Source organism: Phacochoerus africanus, chromosome 6 (assembly GCF_016906955.1).
Source record: "Phacochoerus africanus isolate WHEZ1 chromosome 6, ROS_Pafr_v1, whole genome shotgun sequence".
NCBI lineage: Eukaryota > Metazoa > Chordata > Mammalia > Artiodactyla > Suidae > Phacochoerus > Phacochoerus africanus.
Genome location: NC_062549.1, coordinates 82927262 through 82944557, shown reverse-complemented (window position 1 = coordinate 82944557; position 17296 = coordinate 82927262). Strand labels below are relative to the sequence as shown.

The 17296-nt window shown below is 40.6% G+C and overlaps 1 protein-coding gene across 1 annotated transcript in view; it reads left to right on the top strand.

Annotated features, from left to right (window-relative positions):
- Window positions 1-11999: 11999 nt before the first annotated feature.
- TBX19 (T-box transcription factor 19) overlaps window positions 12000-17296 on the top strand; it is a 32808-nt gene continuing 27511 nt past the window's right edge. The window contains exon 1 of the mRNA XM_047782974.1: window positions 12000-12405. Within this exon, the coding sequence (XP_047638930.1) occupies window positions 12203-12405 (203 nt within the window). The 5' untranslated portion in view covers window positions 12000-12202. The remainder of the gene's footprint in view (window positions 12406-17296) is intronic.

Below are 17296 nucleotides of genomic sequence, written 5' to 3'. Positions count from 1 at the left end.
CCAATTTCTGCTGTGCAGCAAAGTGATCAGTTATATATTTATATATATATAAAACATCTTTCTTTTTATTTATTTATTTTTTTGTTTGTCTTTTTGCCATTTCTTGGGCTGCTCCCACGGCATATGGAGGTCCCCAGGCTAGGGGTCCAATCAGAACTGTAGCCGCCGGCCTACGCCACAGCCACAGCAACTTGGGATCTGGGCCACGTCTGCAACCTACACCACAGCTCACGGCAACGCCGGATCCTTAACCCACTGAGCAAGGCCAGGGATCGAACCCACAACCTTGTGGTTCCTAGTTGGATTCGTTAACCGCTGCACCACAACGGGAACTCCTCTAATTTCTTTTCAAGTCACTTTGCAGGCCTCCCTTGAGCACATTTTGTAGGGAAGTTCTAGTGTTCATGAACTCCTGCAGCTTTTGTTTACCTGTGAATGTTTTGATTTCTTCCTCACTTTTGAAGGATGGTTTTGCTGAATATGATTCTTGGTTGGCAGGTTTTTCTCATAGCACTTTAAATATATTGGCTTACAGTTTTTTGGCCTTTAAAAGTTTCTGAAGGTTCTTATTGAGGATCCTTTTATGTGATAATTCGCTTCTCTCTTGCTGCTTTCAATATTTGCTCTGTTTTTGGTTTTTAATTTAATTTTTATTTTTTTAAGTTGGTTTAGTTTTCTGGCCTCCCTGCAGCACATGGAGTTCCCGGGCCAGGGGTCAGATCCAAGCCGTAGTTGCAACCTAAGCCGCAGCTGAGGCAATGCTGGATCTTTAATACATTTGCTGGGATGGGGATGGAAACTGCATCCCAGCAACCCCAAGACACCGCCAGTCCCATTGCACCACACCGGGAACTCCTGTTTTTGGCTTAAAAACTTTTTTGTTAAAGTATAGTTCATTTACAATGTTGTGTCAATTTCTGCTCTGCAGCAAAGTGACCCAGTCATTTATATATGTATACACACACGTACATACACACACACTTTTTTTTTTCTCATGTTACTGTTTTTGGCTTTTAATTTTACTTTTATTTATTTATTCATGTATTCATTTATTTTCAATTTAGGGCTACAGCCAATAAAATTATTTTTTAATTTAGATCCAAGCCGTGTGTGTGACCTATACTACAGCTCATGGCAACACTGGATCCTTAACCCACTGAGCAGAGCCAGGGATTGAACCCTCAACATCATGGATACTAGGCAGGTTCCATGCTGAGCCACAGTGAAAATTCCCTGTTTTTGGCTTTTTATTTATTTATTTATTTATTTATTTATTTTTTGGTTTTACTCATAATTTAATCTACTCCAGGTTTTTTTTTTTTTTTTTTTTTTTTTGTCTTTTGAGGGCTGCATCCCCAGCATATGGAGGTTCCGAGGCTAGGGGTTTAATCAGAGCTGTAGCCACTGGCCTATGCCAGGACCACAGCAGCATGGGATCCGAGCTGTGTCTACAATCTATACCACAGCTCATGGCAACGCCGGATCCTTAACCCACTGATTGAGGCCAGGGATCGAACCCACAACCTCATGGTTCCTAGTCAGATTCATTAACCACTGCTCCATGATGGGAACTCCCTGTTTTTGGCTTTTTAAAGTGTCTTGGTGAGTCTTTTTGAATTCACTTTACTTGGAGTTTGTTGGGCTTCCTGTTTTTTTTTTTTCCTCCCCTTGGATGTTCATAATCATGTATTTCATGAAATTTGGGAAACAATTAGCTATTACTTAAAATATATTATCTTTCCATTTCTCTCTCTCTTTCTTCTGGGATACCCACAATGTACATGTTGGTCCATTTGCTGGTATCACAAAGGGTCTTTAGACCCTGTTCATTTTTCTTCAATCTTTTTTCTTTCTGTTTCCCAGCCTTGATAATTTTCATTGTCTTATATTCTTTTTCACTACCCTACCTCCCATAAGCCGTGTGCAAGCTGCCCCAGGAACACTGCACAGCTGCCTTCCAGGTAGCTGGGGATGCTACTGTGCCAAGAGCTGAAGTTGACTAAAATTAACCACAATTTATTGTCCAAGCCTTCTCAAAGTTGCAAGCCTTCCCCAGATCCCAGAGCTCCAAAATAGTTATATCAGATAGATTTTGCCAGTGCAATTGTTGTATAGTTTCCTGGTGCCACTTTCTCAGAATCTTCATTATCTGTTCTTGGTTTCTGTTAGGAGGTAAATTTTGGGACATTCCCTTGTGGTGCAGTGGGTTAAGGATTCAGCATTACTGTAGCTGTGGCACAGGTTGCAAATGTGGTGTGGGTTCAGGCTCTGGCCTGGGAATTTCCATAAGCTTTAAGTGCAGCACACACACACACAAAGTGAGTTTTGTGATAATTGGTGCCTCATTGAAGAAAATCTCTTTTTTTCCATTTAGCTTTTTGTACTCAGTATTTTACTGTGATGTATTTGGATGTTCATTTCTCTTTATTATCTTTTTAGAACTTTAAAGGCTTCATGAATCTTTAGCTCAATGTCTTTCATTAGTTTTGGAAAGGTCTTAGCCATTATCTCTTAAAATATTGCTTCTGTTCCATTTTTTTCCTCTTTTCCTTCAGGGATTCTAATTCATATGATAATCTCACTTTATTATTATTATTATTTTTCATTTATATGTACATATATTTTTCTACTGTACAGCATGGTGACCCAGTTACACATACATGTATACATTCTTGTTTCTCACATTAAGTGTTCCATCATAAGTGACTAGACAGAGTTTCCAGTGCTACACAGCAGGATCCCATTGCTAATAATCTCACTTTATACATTATATCTTCTACCCTATTTTCTGTGTGCTTTAGTTGGAGACTCTTATAATTAGGGAAAGAATGGGAGTCATCGAAAACACAGGTTGGTGTCACCAAATTTGAGTCCAAGAATTGGAGATAACTTTTTAAAGATTAAAGGAGACTATTTTAGATTCAAATTATCATTACGTAGCAGGGGAGTAAATGTGTTGTTTATGATCCCGAGATGTAACGCATTTAGTCCAAGTTAGAACTACTACTTGCTGGGGCTAATGAAGTGGTCAACTGATTTGTCTATCCACATTGGTTCTAGCCCTCTACCAGTATATTTTCTTCATTGTAACCGGAATTAATCTTTTTAAAGTACATTTTGCATTACTTTTAGGATTAGGCAATGTTTCATTCTTTGATCTACAAGACTCTATATGGTCTTAAATAGTGGCCTTTACTTACCATTTCATCTTCATTTTGCCTTCATTAGTTTCTCTTTTTGTCATGGCCTCTCTTGTCATAAGGTCTTTGCACATGCTATTTCATTTGCCTGTACTTCTCCTGTTTGCTAAGTTATCTCCCCCTTTTAGATTTCAAACAAGTCTTGCTTCCTAAGGGAGCCCTGCCCTGCCCTTCCTAACTGAGTGCAATTGTCCTTAGCAGACTGCAAGTTCCATAAGAGCACAGGTCTATATCTATTTTTGCCAACCGCTATATCCCTAGCACTTAGCATGCCACCTAATGAAGAATAGGCACTTGAAAAAATTTGCTGAATGAATGAAAGTATAAATAGGCATAGGATGTTGCAAACAGGTGGGTAGACTTTGGCCTGCAGACATATTTTGATTATCCCCACACATTTAAAATGTCTTTTGATGCTTCTGGATTGACTTGTGCCTTTCCATTTCCCCAGTTTCTGACATGTCTGGTCTTCGCTCATGTTTATGTCCCCTGGTTTAGCTGCATGAGAGCGTGGCAGAAACATAATCAAGAGAAGTCAAGGATCTTTTCACTTCAGTCAACACGGAGGACACTCACCTCAGTACTGTTCCTTCTCATCATTGTTAGAAACTTAATTGGGAATTTAGAATGACATTCTTATAGACACCAAAAACTCAGGGTGAAATTAATTTTTGAGTAAGGTTTCTGGTGAAAAAACAGGTATTTGGGGGGTCTGACAAATAGGTTGTCAGTGGCTCTGTAAAATCTAACCTTTCAGACATGGAAAAGGGATGAGCTGCTGGCATAGGAGGGCATCTTAAAAGGCTCTTATGACATTGATTTGGAACTGACCCCAGACACTAATGAAAGAGTAATCCTCCCTAAATCACTTGAAAGATAGTAATCCCTAGGACTGCATGTTGGTGATTAAAAAGGAAAGGTAGGAGCAGCTGTCTTTTTGTTCAGTTTAATTATGACCCAATACCTGGGTGAGTGTTAATTTCCTGGTGGCACTGGAGGTGGGTGGAGAAAGGTGTTAGGTTTCTGCAGGCTGCAGGGACTGAATGTGCAGACATGGATTCTGCCTGGTGTATGCCCAGGGAGCTGGGCACTGCTCACAGGAGCTTGAGCTCATGAACTCAGGTGGTGTGGCATTCAATTTCTGTCCTTTAAGTCCGAGACATGGGCCGCTGTGTGCCAGAGGACAAGCAGTGCTATCAGGTGTCAGCTAGACTGCACACCTTAATTAATAGCCTTCTACCTCCAGCAGGGCACCTGTTGGGCCTGTGAGATAGAACTCTATTAAGTCATCAGGAAGAAGGTGAACATTTATCCCTCTTAATCCCTTGAGCAGTATTCAAGACAAGAGGTCACAGAACTGGGTATCTGCTTTCCCACGTTCCCAGTTCCAAATATTCAAGTTGGTGTCTAAGAGTGTGTCACAGACAGCCTATGAACTGTTGACTGTTTTTGAAAATTAACAGCCTGCTTGTGGTGAACATGGAACACCATTCCTCCCAGCTCTTTTCCTCTTGTGTTTTCTGTATTTGAGAATGGTCCTGCCATCTATCCAGTCATCCAACCAGATGTTTGATATTATCACATCCCTTTTACCTTTTAAATTTAGAGCTCTCACATCTACTGTGTTCTGTCCTTCTCCATTGTACCTGCCTTAGTCTCCTGCTCCACCCCTCTTGAGGATCTCTACAGCATTCTCCCTGCCTGCCTGCTATCCCATCACTTACAATGGTGAAAAGCTGAAAGCTTTTCCTCTAAATTCAGGAAGAAGACAAGGATGCATACTCTCACCAATTCTATTTAACATAGTATTGGAAGTCCTAGCTATAGCAATCAAACAAGAGAAAGAAAAGGTGTTCAAATTGGAAAAAAAGTAGAATTGTCACTATTTTTAGATGACTATATAGAAAACCGTAAAGTCTCCACCCCAAAATTATTAGAACAAATGAATTCAGCAAAGTTGCAGGATACAGGGATTAACATACAGAAATCTGTTGCTCTTCTATACACTAATAATGAATTTATCAGAAAGAGAATGTAAAAAAAATGCTATTTAAAGTTTCATCAAAAATAATAATATACCCAGGAATAAACTTAACCAAGGAGGTAAAGACCTATACTCTAAAAATATTTTAAAAAAATTCATGAAGGAAATTAAAGATGATAAAAGATTTGGAAAGATGTGCTGTTGGATTGGAAGAATTAACAATGTTTACTACCCAAAGCAATTTATAGATTTAATTCAATCCCTATCAAAATACCCGTGCCATTTTTCACAGAACTAGAACAAATACTCCTGAAATTCATGAAATCACAAAAATCCTATTATTGCCAAAGGAATCTTGAGAAAAAATGAGCAAAACTGGAGGTATAATCCTCTCAGACTTCACATTATACTACAAAGCTACAGTAATCAAAACAGCATGGTACCATAGCCAAAACAGACACAGAGATCAATGAAACATGAATAATCCCATGCACCTACAATTAATCTACAACAAAGGAGGCAAGAATATAAATGGAGGAAAAAAGTCTCCTCAATAAGTAGTGCTGGGAAAATTAGATAGTGACATGTAAAACAATGATATTAGAACTCTTCCTCAGACCATAAACAAAAATAAGCTGAAAATGAATTAAAGACCTAAATGTAAGATCTGAAAACATAAAAATTCTATAAGAGAACATAAAGCACCCTTTACATAAATCATGCAATATTTTTTGGAATGTATATATGAAAGGCAAAAGGAATAAAAACAAAAATAAACAAATGAGACCTAATTGAACTTAAAGTCCTTTGCATAACAAAGGAAGCCATCCAGAAAACAAAAAGACAACCTATGGAATGGGAGGAAGTATTTGCAAATTATGTGACTGACAGGGGATTAATATACAAAATATGTACACAGCTCATATAACTCAACATTGAAAAAAAAATAGAAAACAGTCAGAGTTCCCGTCGTGGTACAGTGGTTGACAAATCCAAATCTGACTAGGAACCATGAGGTTGTGGGTTCAATCCCTGGCCTTGCTCAGTGGGTTAAGGATCCGGCATTGCTGTGAGCTGTGGTGTAGGTTGCAGACGTGGCCCAGATCCCAAGTTGCTGTGGCTCTGGCATAGGCTGGTGGCTACAGCTCCTATTGGACCCCTAGACTGGGAACTTCCACATGCTAGCAGGTACGATCCTAGAAGAGGCCAAAAGACAAACAAACAAAAACCTCAAAAAAATGGGCAGAAGACCAAAATAGATATTTTTGCATGAAAGGATGCTCAACATTGTGAATCATCATAGAAAAGCAAATCAAAACAAAGATATCACCTCACAACTGTCAAAATGGCTATCATCAAAAAGTCTACAAATAACAAATGTTGGCAAGGATGTGGAGAAAAGGGAACGCTCCTACACTATTGATGGGAATGTATATAGGTGCAGCTATTATGAAAAACAGTATAGAAGGTCCTCAAAAAACTGAAAACTGAAAATAGTCCTACTATATGATCCAGCAAACCAACCCCTGGGTATATATCTAGAAAGAAGGAAACACTAATTCAAAAAGATACCTGCACCACAGTATTTATAGTAGCATTATGTACAATAGCCAAGAGGAGTTGTCTAGGCAGGGCAGACTCAAAGTCAAGGGAATTAAACCATTTTTTTTTTTTTTTACTACAAAGGAACGCTTGCGGTTCACCCCATAGTCATTCTTATTCTATTCTACGAGAGCCATGATTATATTGGGTCCACTGGTTGAAGAGATTCATGTGCTAACCTAGTTTTTAGGAGTATGCTATTTTGGATATAACTGATAAAGTAATATTTCCCTTCGTCTCCCTTATTGGTACATTTCATGCATCTCTGTATTGGAATTTCCTGAGCATATGCCTTTTTCTCTCATAGATTGGTACACTCTGTGAAGGTAGGGATCCTCATCTTTCTAGTATATATGGACCATTTAAGGAAACTACTGTTGGGTATTTTACACAGTTTTCCTCTAATGATTCATAGGAGAAATATCTCTTGAGCAAATGGCTTGTTTTTATTTTAGGAACTCAGTACAATATATGCTAGATTGTATTTTCTCCTCTTTACATTGGCTGCTAGGAATCTCAGAGCCACACTTGTGCCATAGTTCTAGGCAGGTTTGTTTGTTTGTTTTTGGCCACGCTCATGATGTGTGGAAGTTCCTGGGCCAGGAATCAAACCCACGCCAGAGCAGTGACCTGAGCCACAGTCATGACACCAGATTCTTAACCTGCTAGGCCACTAGGGAACTCCAAAGAAGTTCCTTCTTGAAATCTTTGCTTGGTCTTTGTATTAGTTCCTTTTTTCTTTTTTTAGCTGCACCTGCAGCATATGGAAATTCCCAGGCTAGGGATCAAATCCGAGCTGCATCTGTGACCTGTGTCACAGCTGTGGCAACACTGGATCCTTAACCCACCATGCAACAGCAGAAACTCCTGTATTAGTTTCTTATTGCTGCTGTAACAAATCACCATAAATTTAGTGTCTTAAGGCAACACACATTTATTATCATACATTTCTGGAGGTCAGAAGTCTTAAATCAGTTTCACTGGGCTAAAATCCTGGTTTTCCTTTGGGAGGTTGTAAAGGAGAATCCATTTCCTTATCTTTTATAAATTTTTTGGCTTGTGACCTCTTCCTCTGTTTTGAAAGCCAGAGACTGCAGTATCTTCTTTCTGACCTCAGAAAGGTGCTCCTGTGCCTACATATTTTCTCTCTGACTCTGATCCTTTTGCCTCCTTTTTTTTTTTGTTTTTTTGTTTTGGTTTTTTTGGCCGCAACCGCAGCATGCTGAAGTTCCCAGGCCAGGGATGGAACCTGTGCCACAGCAGTGACTGGGGCCACTGTAGTGACAACGTGCAATGCTTAACCCTCTGTGCCAAAGGGAACTCCTTGCCTCCTTCTTATAAAGACCCTGATTACCTTGATCCCACCTTGATAATTCAGGATAATGTCCCCATCTCAAAATTTTAACTTAATCACTTCTGCAAAGCCCCTCCTTTTTAAAAATAGATTTTAGTTTTTCAGACAGTTTTAGGTTCACAGCAAAATTGAGCAGAAAGTACAAAGATTTCCTGTATACTTTCTGCCCCTATATATGCATAGCCTTCTCCATTATCAACATCCTGCACCAGAGTGGTACATTTGTCACATTGATGAACTTACATTGACACATCACCATCACCCAAAGTCCATAATTTACGTTCTTGGTGTTATATATTCTATGGATTTGGACAAATGTGTAATGACAGATATTCATTATTATGACATCATACAGAGTACTTCCACTGCCCTAAAATTCCTCTGTGCTCCGCCTATTCATCCCTCTTTCTCCTAGCCTCTGTCAACCACTGTTCTTTTTATTGTCTCCATAGTTTTGTCTTTTCCAGAATACCATGTAGTTGGTATTATGCAATATGTAGGCTTTTTAGATAGGCTTTTTTTCCCCCTACTAAGCAATATACATTTAAATCTCCTCCATGTATCTTCAAGGCTTGATAGGTCCTTTCTTTCTTCCTTTCTTCCTTTCTTCCTTCCTTTCTTTCTTTCTTTCTTTCTTTCTTTCTTTCTTTCCTTCTTTCTTTCTTTCTTTTCTTTCTTTCTTTCTTTCTTTCTTTCTTCCTTATCTTTCTTCCTGTCGTCTTCCTTTCTTTCTTCCTTTCTTCATTCCTTCCTTTCTTCCTTCTTCCTTTCTTCCTTTCTTCCTTTCTTCCTTTCTTCCTTTCTTTCTTTTCCCAAGCTTTTTAGGGCCACACTGTGGCATATGGAAGTTCCCAGGCTAGGGATCAAATCAGAGCTACAGCTGCCGGCCGCACCACAGCCATAGCAATGAGGGATCCGAGCTGCATCTGCAAACTACACCACAGCTCACAGCAACACTGGATATCCTACCCACTGAGCAAGGCTAGGGATTGAACCTGCATCCTCATGGATACTAGTCGGATTCATTTCCGCTGTGCTACAATGGGAACTCCATAGCTCATTTCGTTTTAGCACTGAATAACATTCCATTGTCAGGGTGTACCATGGATTATTAATCCATTCACCTATTAAAGGACTTCTTGGTTGCTTCCAAATTTTGGTAATTATAAATAAAAGCTGCTATAACATCTGTGTGCAGGTTTTTGTGTGGACATAAGTTTTCAACTCCTGTGGGTAAATACCATGGAGTGTGGTTGTTGGATATGTGGTAAGAGTTTGTGTGATTTGGTAAGAAGCCACCAAGCTGTCTTGTGAAGTGATGAGACCATTTTATAGTCCCATGAGCAATGAATGAAAATTCCTAACAGGAATTCTGCTTTGCATTTGGCGTTGTGTTTGGGGGGAGGGGGTTTAGTCATTCTAACAGGTGCATAGTGGTAGCTCATTATTGGTTTAAATTGCTATTGCTCTGATGACATATGATGTTGAGCAGCAGAGTTCCTTTTTATCATGGGAGGTAACATAGACAGGTTCCAGGGATTAGGGCATGGATATCTTATTCAGCCTATCAAAATCTTCTCAATATGAAGTCTATGAAAATGAAGATTTTGATTCCCATAACTAAAGCTGTACCTCTGCAAACCCCTTTCCCCACCTCCTTTCCCCGTGGTAGTAAATGGTTCTCCATCTAATCATTCACCTCAGACACATACTTCCTCCCTCTTCCCTCACCCCACATCCAGTCCCTCATGTGGTTCTGCTGCACTGCTAATATGTATGTCAAGTCCAATCACGTGTTTTTGTGGCCACTGCCACCACCCTGGGCTAAGCCGCCACCATCTCTTGCCTGAACTACTGTAACAGCCTCCTAATTTTTCTCTTTACTTCAGTTCTTGCCTTTCACTACTCTATTCCCTATACATCAGCCAGATTAAAACACACACACACAAAGCCAAACATACTCTCTCTCTCCCTGCTTTAATGCTTACTAATAGGTTCCTATCTCATGTGGAATAAAATCCAAATTCATCACTCTAGCATATAAGGCCCTTCTTTTTTTTTTTTTTTTTTTGTCTTTTTGCCTTTTCTAGGGCTGCTCCCTGCGGCACATGGAGGTTCCCAGGCTAGGGGTCTAATCGGAGCTGCAGCCACCGGCCTATGCCAGAAGCCACAGGCAACGTGGGATCCGAGCTGCATCTGCGACCTACAGCTCACAGCTCACGGCAACACCGGATTGCCAACCCACTGAGCAAGGCCAGGGATTGAACCCGCAACCTAATGGTTCCTAATCGGATTCGTTAACCACTGCGCCATGACAGGAACTCCATAAGGCCCTTCTTGAAGCGGATCTCACTCTGCTCTCTGTGGTTCTGGCTACACTGGGCCTCCTGTGGTTCTCTTACTGGCCTGAGGCTACACTTGGCCTCCTTGTGGTCCTTATCTTCACTCACTGGGGGCCTGAGCCATGCTTTCTCACGTGTGGTTCCTCTGCCTGAACACTTCCCCCAACTCTCTCTTTCTAGACTAAGACCTTGTCATCATTTAGGTCTCAGCTGAAATAGCTCTTCCTCAGAGAAGGCTGTCCACACAACCCCACCTCGTTAGGATCCTCCCCATCTTGCTTTGCACACGTTTTCCACCCTCTCACCCTTTTCCATAGTCCTCACAGAATGATCACTCTTTTACTCAATTGTTTATGTTATTCATCTCTGTCTGATTGTGAACTCCACGAAGGCAGGGCCATTTCTGATTCATTCATCATTGGATGTGAGGCTTCGTCATGTACTGAGTAGTACTTAGTAGTCACTGAATGCATTTTGTCTATCATCCTTACCCTGACTTTACCACATCTTTTTGCTTTTACCTATTTATTTATTTTCGATCTTCTACAACTTTCTGCGGTAGCAAGAGAACAACTCACAACTCCCTACACAGAGTTGGGAGGTAGAATTGTCTCTGCCCTCTCCGCATTTGTACTGTATGTCGTGGGTAAAAGAATGTTTTCTACTAGTAGAATCTCCCCAGCAAAAGTGGGGATTCTCCCCAGAATGCCAGAATGCCTTTCTGGACCCAGGACAAAAATTGCTCTCCATGCCAATGTGAAAACTTATCTTCACTCACTGGGGGCGGAATGCCTCCTTAGAGAGATTATGTATGATGCTAAGTGATTTTTGTTCTCCCTCTGGCTAGGGCTGGAGAGAAGAGATATTTGGGCTGTGGATTCTATGAAGGAGGAATAGGGCTCAGACCTGTTCTGCTTGTAGGAGGTAACCAGGGCCCTTGAGACAAGCAGGGTGTGAGTGCGCTCAGGACAGAGAGGACCATTAGGGGATACCCTGGGAGAAAGAGGTCCTTAGTTCTTTCCTCCTGATCTCTGACCCTTGAGCAGGTGGCTCAGAGAACATCTTCCTTCATTCTGTGGTACACTTGTCGCCATCCTTGGCACGGTGCCCTTGGCCTTCCACACATGCTCTTCTATTCAGGGCTAGGGATTTAGGTTCTCGACTGGGTCAGGAAAGCCCGTATTGGCATCAAGTTCGCTGATCCTGCCTGGGACCTCTTTCCCTATAGGTGCCACATGCCATGATTTATACACAAACATGATTTGCCTGATTGTTGCAGTCTGGGCCCGGAACAATTTTAATTAACGGGAAAATGGTCCTCAATACACCGATTAGACCTCTTCAGGTACAGCAAGATAAAAGCCTGGTAATTTGGATGGAGTACTCTTCTTAAATGTCTACTCTATGCACAGCAGCCAATGGAAAGACAGGCTCTCTCCCACCTGATCCAATGAGTAATTAAGAGAGGGCTTTTTCTTCCCTACCTCTCCCCTCCCTCCACCCGCTTCCCCTCCCTCAACTAAAGCTTAACAGGTTGGTGGTATAATTTGGAGACTTTCAGGGGTGTCACGCCAGAAGCTTAGGCAAGAGATAGGGCATCTCTTCCCCAGCTCCCCAGGCACCGTCCAGCTGGGGTTGAAAAGCAGACAAGTGACAAGAGGAAAAGAGGTGGAAGCAGGCAAAATAGGTGACATTTCTCAGTGAAGTTTGAGAGGGGCCCATGGCCATGAGTGAGCTGGGCACTCCGAAGACCAGTGATGGCACCGTCTCTCGCCTGCTCAACGTGGTGGAAAGTGAGCTTCAGGCAGGGAGGGAAAAAGGCGACCCTACGGAGAAGCAACTTCAGATCATTCTGGAGGATGCCCCTCTCTGGCAGAGATTCAAGGAAGTCACTAATGAAATGATCGTCACCAAGAACGGCAGGTGAGTTTATGTGAGGTCCTGCTTGGGCTGGCAGGGCTTGGCAAGGGACCTGAGGCCCCTTGAACACTGAGGAGGCTCAGAGCAGGGTCTGGTTCAACATACTCCCGAGAAGGACAGTCTCACATGGCTTTCCCCCAGCCAGCTCAATTAATTTCTCTGAGATCATCAGAGAAGTGGAGGGTGAAGTCACCTGTCCTGCCTGCATTTAAATGAAGAAATTCTGGGAAATTACTATAAAGGGGGGCATGTCCCATGGACTTGGGGAATACACGCAAATGTCAGAAAATAATGTTAATTTTTGACTGACCATATGTCCTGGAGCAGCTGGTTATCCTTGGAGCCCCAACTCTGTTCGGATAAGGTAAATGGCAACTTGGTTTGGAAGGTGGATGGTTTCCTTTGAAGTATAGCAAACTTGCCAGATGTTTCTGACTGGTTGAAGATTCAGAAACAAAAGGCAAACTTAATCTCACTTCGTACCCCTGCTTCTGCTTCCTCCTGTGTGTTTGTGGTGAATGTTCATTTGCGATCCTATGTGTTTGTGATGATGTGAGGGCTGTTACCATAATAGTTAATGAAACCATAATATACCAGCTAAGAAAAGAGAAGATGCCTTTTTTTTTTCCCCTTGCAATAAACTGGGGATTAACTGAAGCGGATCTCTGTGGACATTTCTTGGATTCTATTAAATCTAGCCCTGCTAGTGTCTGTCGAGGTAATATTAGGAGCTTCTGTTTAGTAGAGGAGATACAAATATTTAGAAAGAAAATCTCACTGCTCCCAGGGTGGCCAAACTGGTCCGAACATTCAGTTGATATTGTTCTTTCTGTTCACATGTTCACAAAAATACAAAATGTTGAAAGGCATTTTCAGTATGCTTAGTTTCAGCAGAACTCTGATTGTGACCCTTGATAGAAATTCTGCTCTCTAATGAGAGAAAAGTCCAGGCTAGTTGAACTTCGGGCAGGCTCTTATCCTTGTGAAAAATGCTTCTGTTTCTGATGTCTCGCTTTTCCATTTCCGAATAAAATGCACAGTGCAGAAAACAAACCATTCCTTGTCTACCTGGGAGAATTATGAACTTGAGTGTTGTTGTGTGACATTAAAGTGCTTTGTAAGTGAAAGGTGCTCCTGAAATAAGGGCATTTCAAAAAATTTTGATTATTAATAATAGTCAGAATATCAACTTTGCTTGATGCTTCTATTTCCTCTTTCTAAATGGATCCCATATTTATTTCACATGTAGGATTTATTATTTTTAATATTTTAAATTGTAATTACACCTCTTCTTACCCTTGTTCTATATAGACACATTATTTTTGGTAGGAAGAAACAGAAATCATATTTTTAATGTCAAAGAATCACCCCAAATTCCTAATTGGAATTACTTTCTTTCCTTTCAAAGATCAGCGATGATATAATTGTAAACATTTTATGATGTTTGATAATAGGTAGAACTTTCTGTTTATTATTCTTTGTAGTTATTGGATAGCAGTTACACTAGTACTTTCCCTCACGCTATCTATTTGGGTGTAAAAGTGGTCATATATGAAAGTAAAAAAAGTACAATCACTGAGTTAAAATATAATTCATCTATTTCAAAGGGGAATAAATAAAAGTTTCCAAAACCATTATAAAATTCACTTTAAAATATGTCATATTGGTATGTACTATTATAATTTCAGAAGAGATTTCTTTTGCCTTTGCACCTATATAATTTTTTCTCCATATTTAAAATCTAAAATTCTTTATATGTTTAAAGTCACTTAGTATTAACTATGGAGAAAATGTCTAATTATGGTCAATGTGGTTATTCTTTTTTTTAAGTAATTTTTTTTTTTTTTTATGGCCACACTAGCAGCATATGGAAGTTTCTGGGCCAGGGATCGAATCTGAGCCACAGCTGCAGCAATGCTGGATCCTTAACCCACTGTATCACAGTGGGAACTCCCATTGTGGTTTTTCTTATTTTCTGTGCAGGTCCTGCTGCCATTTTACCTCCTCGGTGAACTGAGTCTATTCTTAGGTTCTGCAAAAGTCTCTGAACCACTTAGGGTCAAGACTTTGCCAGAAGATTGAAAGTTCCCTTTGTACTTGAGATAAGGAAGGAAAGGTAAATCTCTAAGAAACTGATGTGGTTGTTAATAAGCCATCCCGGTGTGGAATTACTCTCCATCTCATAGTTGCTCAGAATAAATTAACAACATTCTCCCGTTCTTAATATAGATGCATCTTTCTTGTTTTGTCTTCTTTACACTCCTCTTCATCTCTTTTCCCCCTCTTTTTCTTCTAACCATCCATTCCTATATCTCTCCTTTTAACCCATTTCCTCTAGCTATAGACCCATCATAGTGTCTCCTCCAGATACCCCTTCCCTGTCTTTCACATCAACTCCTGCCGCTGAGGCAGATGGATTTGTGGCCCTTCTCTGGGGAAAAGAATATTTCTGGTAGTTAATACCCAGCCTGAGCCCTTTTCATTTAGGTTACCCGCCTGCTCCTGTAGGCAGTTGACTTACTGACTTTCCTAACAGCTGCAGTTGGGGTAATCAGTTCCTATACACTTGGTGTAATTGTCCTGTGTAACAGCAAGGTTTGAAATAGCATAGAATGGGCTGATGAATCAAAAGACTCATTTTCAAATGGAGACCTCTCTCTATACATAAATAGGAAGCTTGCTTCTGACATTGACTAGAAGTAGTAAAGAGATAACCGAATCACTTTGCTGTACATCTAAAAACACTGTAATTCAACTATACTTTAATACAAAAGTACTCAGAAGATTTTCCTTGAAAAACACGGAATTATCCCTAAAAACTGGCGTTATGATAATATTCATTTCTCCCTCCTTCTGTCCCTCCCTGCTTCCTCTCTCTCTCCTTATTACATCTGTAGTTGTATAATGATCACCATCTCTCCTGTTTTAGTATTTCTTTTCCCTTTCCTCTTTCTTTCCTTCTTCTCCTCTTTTTTATTTAAAACACTTAGTTTTTCATATTTGGTAGTTTTTCAGACATAACAATAAAAATTGTAACACCTCCCTAGAGCTCATTTGCATCACCTTTAGTGTATCCAGCTTGTAAGTACTTCCTTTCATCTCCATTTTTTAAGGAACTTACGGTTGCAGAAAAAAATTATATCAGTTTTCAGCGGCAAATAAACAAAATCTCTGGCACCTTTGGTATTCTCTACTGTAATATCTTCACCTTGGGGGAAGATGTTAGATTTCATGTGTATTTTCATGCAGTTGACTAATTCAACTTAATTAGGATTAAATTTGTCTTGAAGAGAGTTTAAGAAATTGGAAGGATTTCTGATACAATTGATATGTCCATTTGTTATCATAAAATATGTGCTGGCACCACTAAATTGAACTTGCCAGTGATTAAGTCACGTTGGTGCAATGAGCTGATGTTCACAGTTTCCAGGGATGGTGATGCAAGAGGAGAGAAAAATCAGGATTGCATATCTGGAAGTAATTTCTCCCGTTCCTGTAGTCCATGGATATTTTTCTCTGAAGTTTACAATTGCAGTTTATGAGGATCATATGTATTTGTGTGATCTGCCTTGACTAGGCTACTTCAGTTTCCTGGTGCTCTTCTTACCTTCACAAGCCTTACCATCCATGCACCCTGGGTATGCAGGAGCACGCACACACACTCTAAAAGCTCTGATGACTGTTTCATGATTATTATAGTTCCGTGGGGAGATGGGGGAAGGAATTTAACAAGGGAAACTTCCTTCATTTTGCCTTTAACCATCTCTGCGGTTCATATACCTAGTAAATCTTCCTTTATCGCTGCCTTCTTTTCTCCCTCAGACATCACGCCTCACAGCCTCCTTCAGCAGTGTTGGCTTTCAAGATCCCATTAGGGAAATAACAGAAAAACTAGCCTCATAGCAAAGCAACACAGAGTTCAGGGGCCAAGCATAAGCATCTCTGGTTCATCTGGGGAGTGCTTATACCCCCTGCACATTTGCTTTTCTCTATCTCTCTGTGTCTCTCTCTTTCTCTGATGTAGGCACTGATTTACATATTTCTCAGCTTCTTAAAGACTTTTGGCCATCTTTGTGCTTCACCACACCTTGGGAAGAAAAGGGAGAAAAGATCAAATTCATGAGAAGTGCAATTCATCCCTGAAAACACTGCCTGGTCATGAGTGCTGTCCATAAGTAAATAGATAACACATCCAGGCCTTGTGAGGCTAGAGAAAGAGGCAGAAGGATCTGAATTTGGCTTAGAGGAAGAAAGGTAGGTTCCAGACCCAGTTACAAGGCTTTTGGCAGGTGGACTGACTTTTATTTATTCCTCATTGTCACAATGGAGATAAAAATACATAGCATCTCTTAGTTCATTCATGCGGTAATAAAAATTTTTTAAAAATTGATAAAATCCTGGGAGTTCCCGTTGTGGCGCCGTAGTTAACGAATCCAACTAGGAGCCATGAGGCTGTGGGTTCGATTCCTGGCCTTGCTCAGTGGGTTGAGGATCCTGAGTTGCCATGAGCTATGGTGCAGGTTGCAGATGCAGCTCAGATCCCGCGTTGCTGTGGCTCTGGCGTAGGCCAGCGGCTACAGCTCCGATTCGACCCCTCGCCTGGGAACCTCCATATGCTGCTGGAAGTGGCCCTAGAAAAGGCAAAAAGATTAAAAAAAATTGATAAAATCCTTAGCAATTGAAGTTCTAGAGAAGAAGGGAACGCATGGTTATCAAGTTTTAGATGAGCCTTCTAAGAGCAGGATGCTATGGCCTCTTTACTTCTTTATTCCCTTCTTTCATTACTTCTTTACTTTTTTTGTTACAGCTTTATTAAGATAATTCACATACAATTCACTCACTTAAAGAATACAATTCAGTGGTTTTTGTTATATTCACAGAGTTGTGCATACTT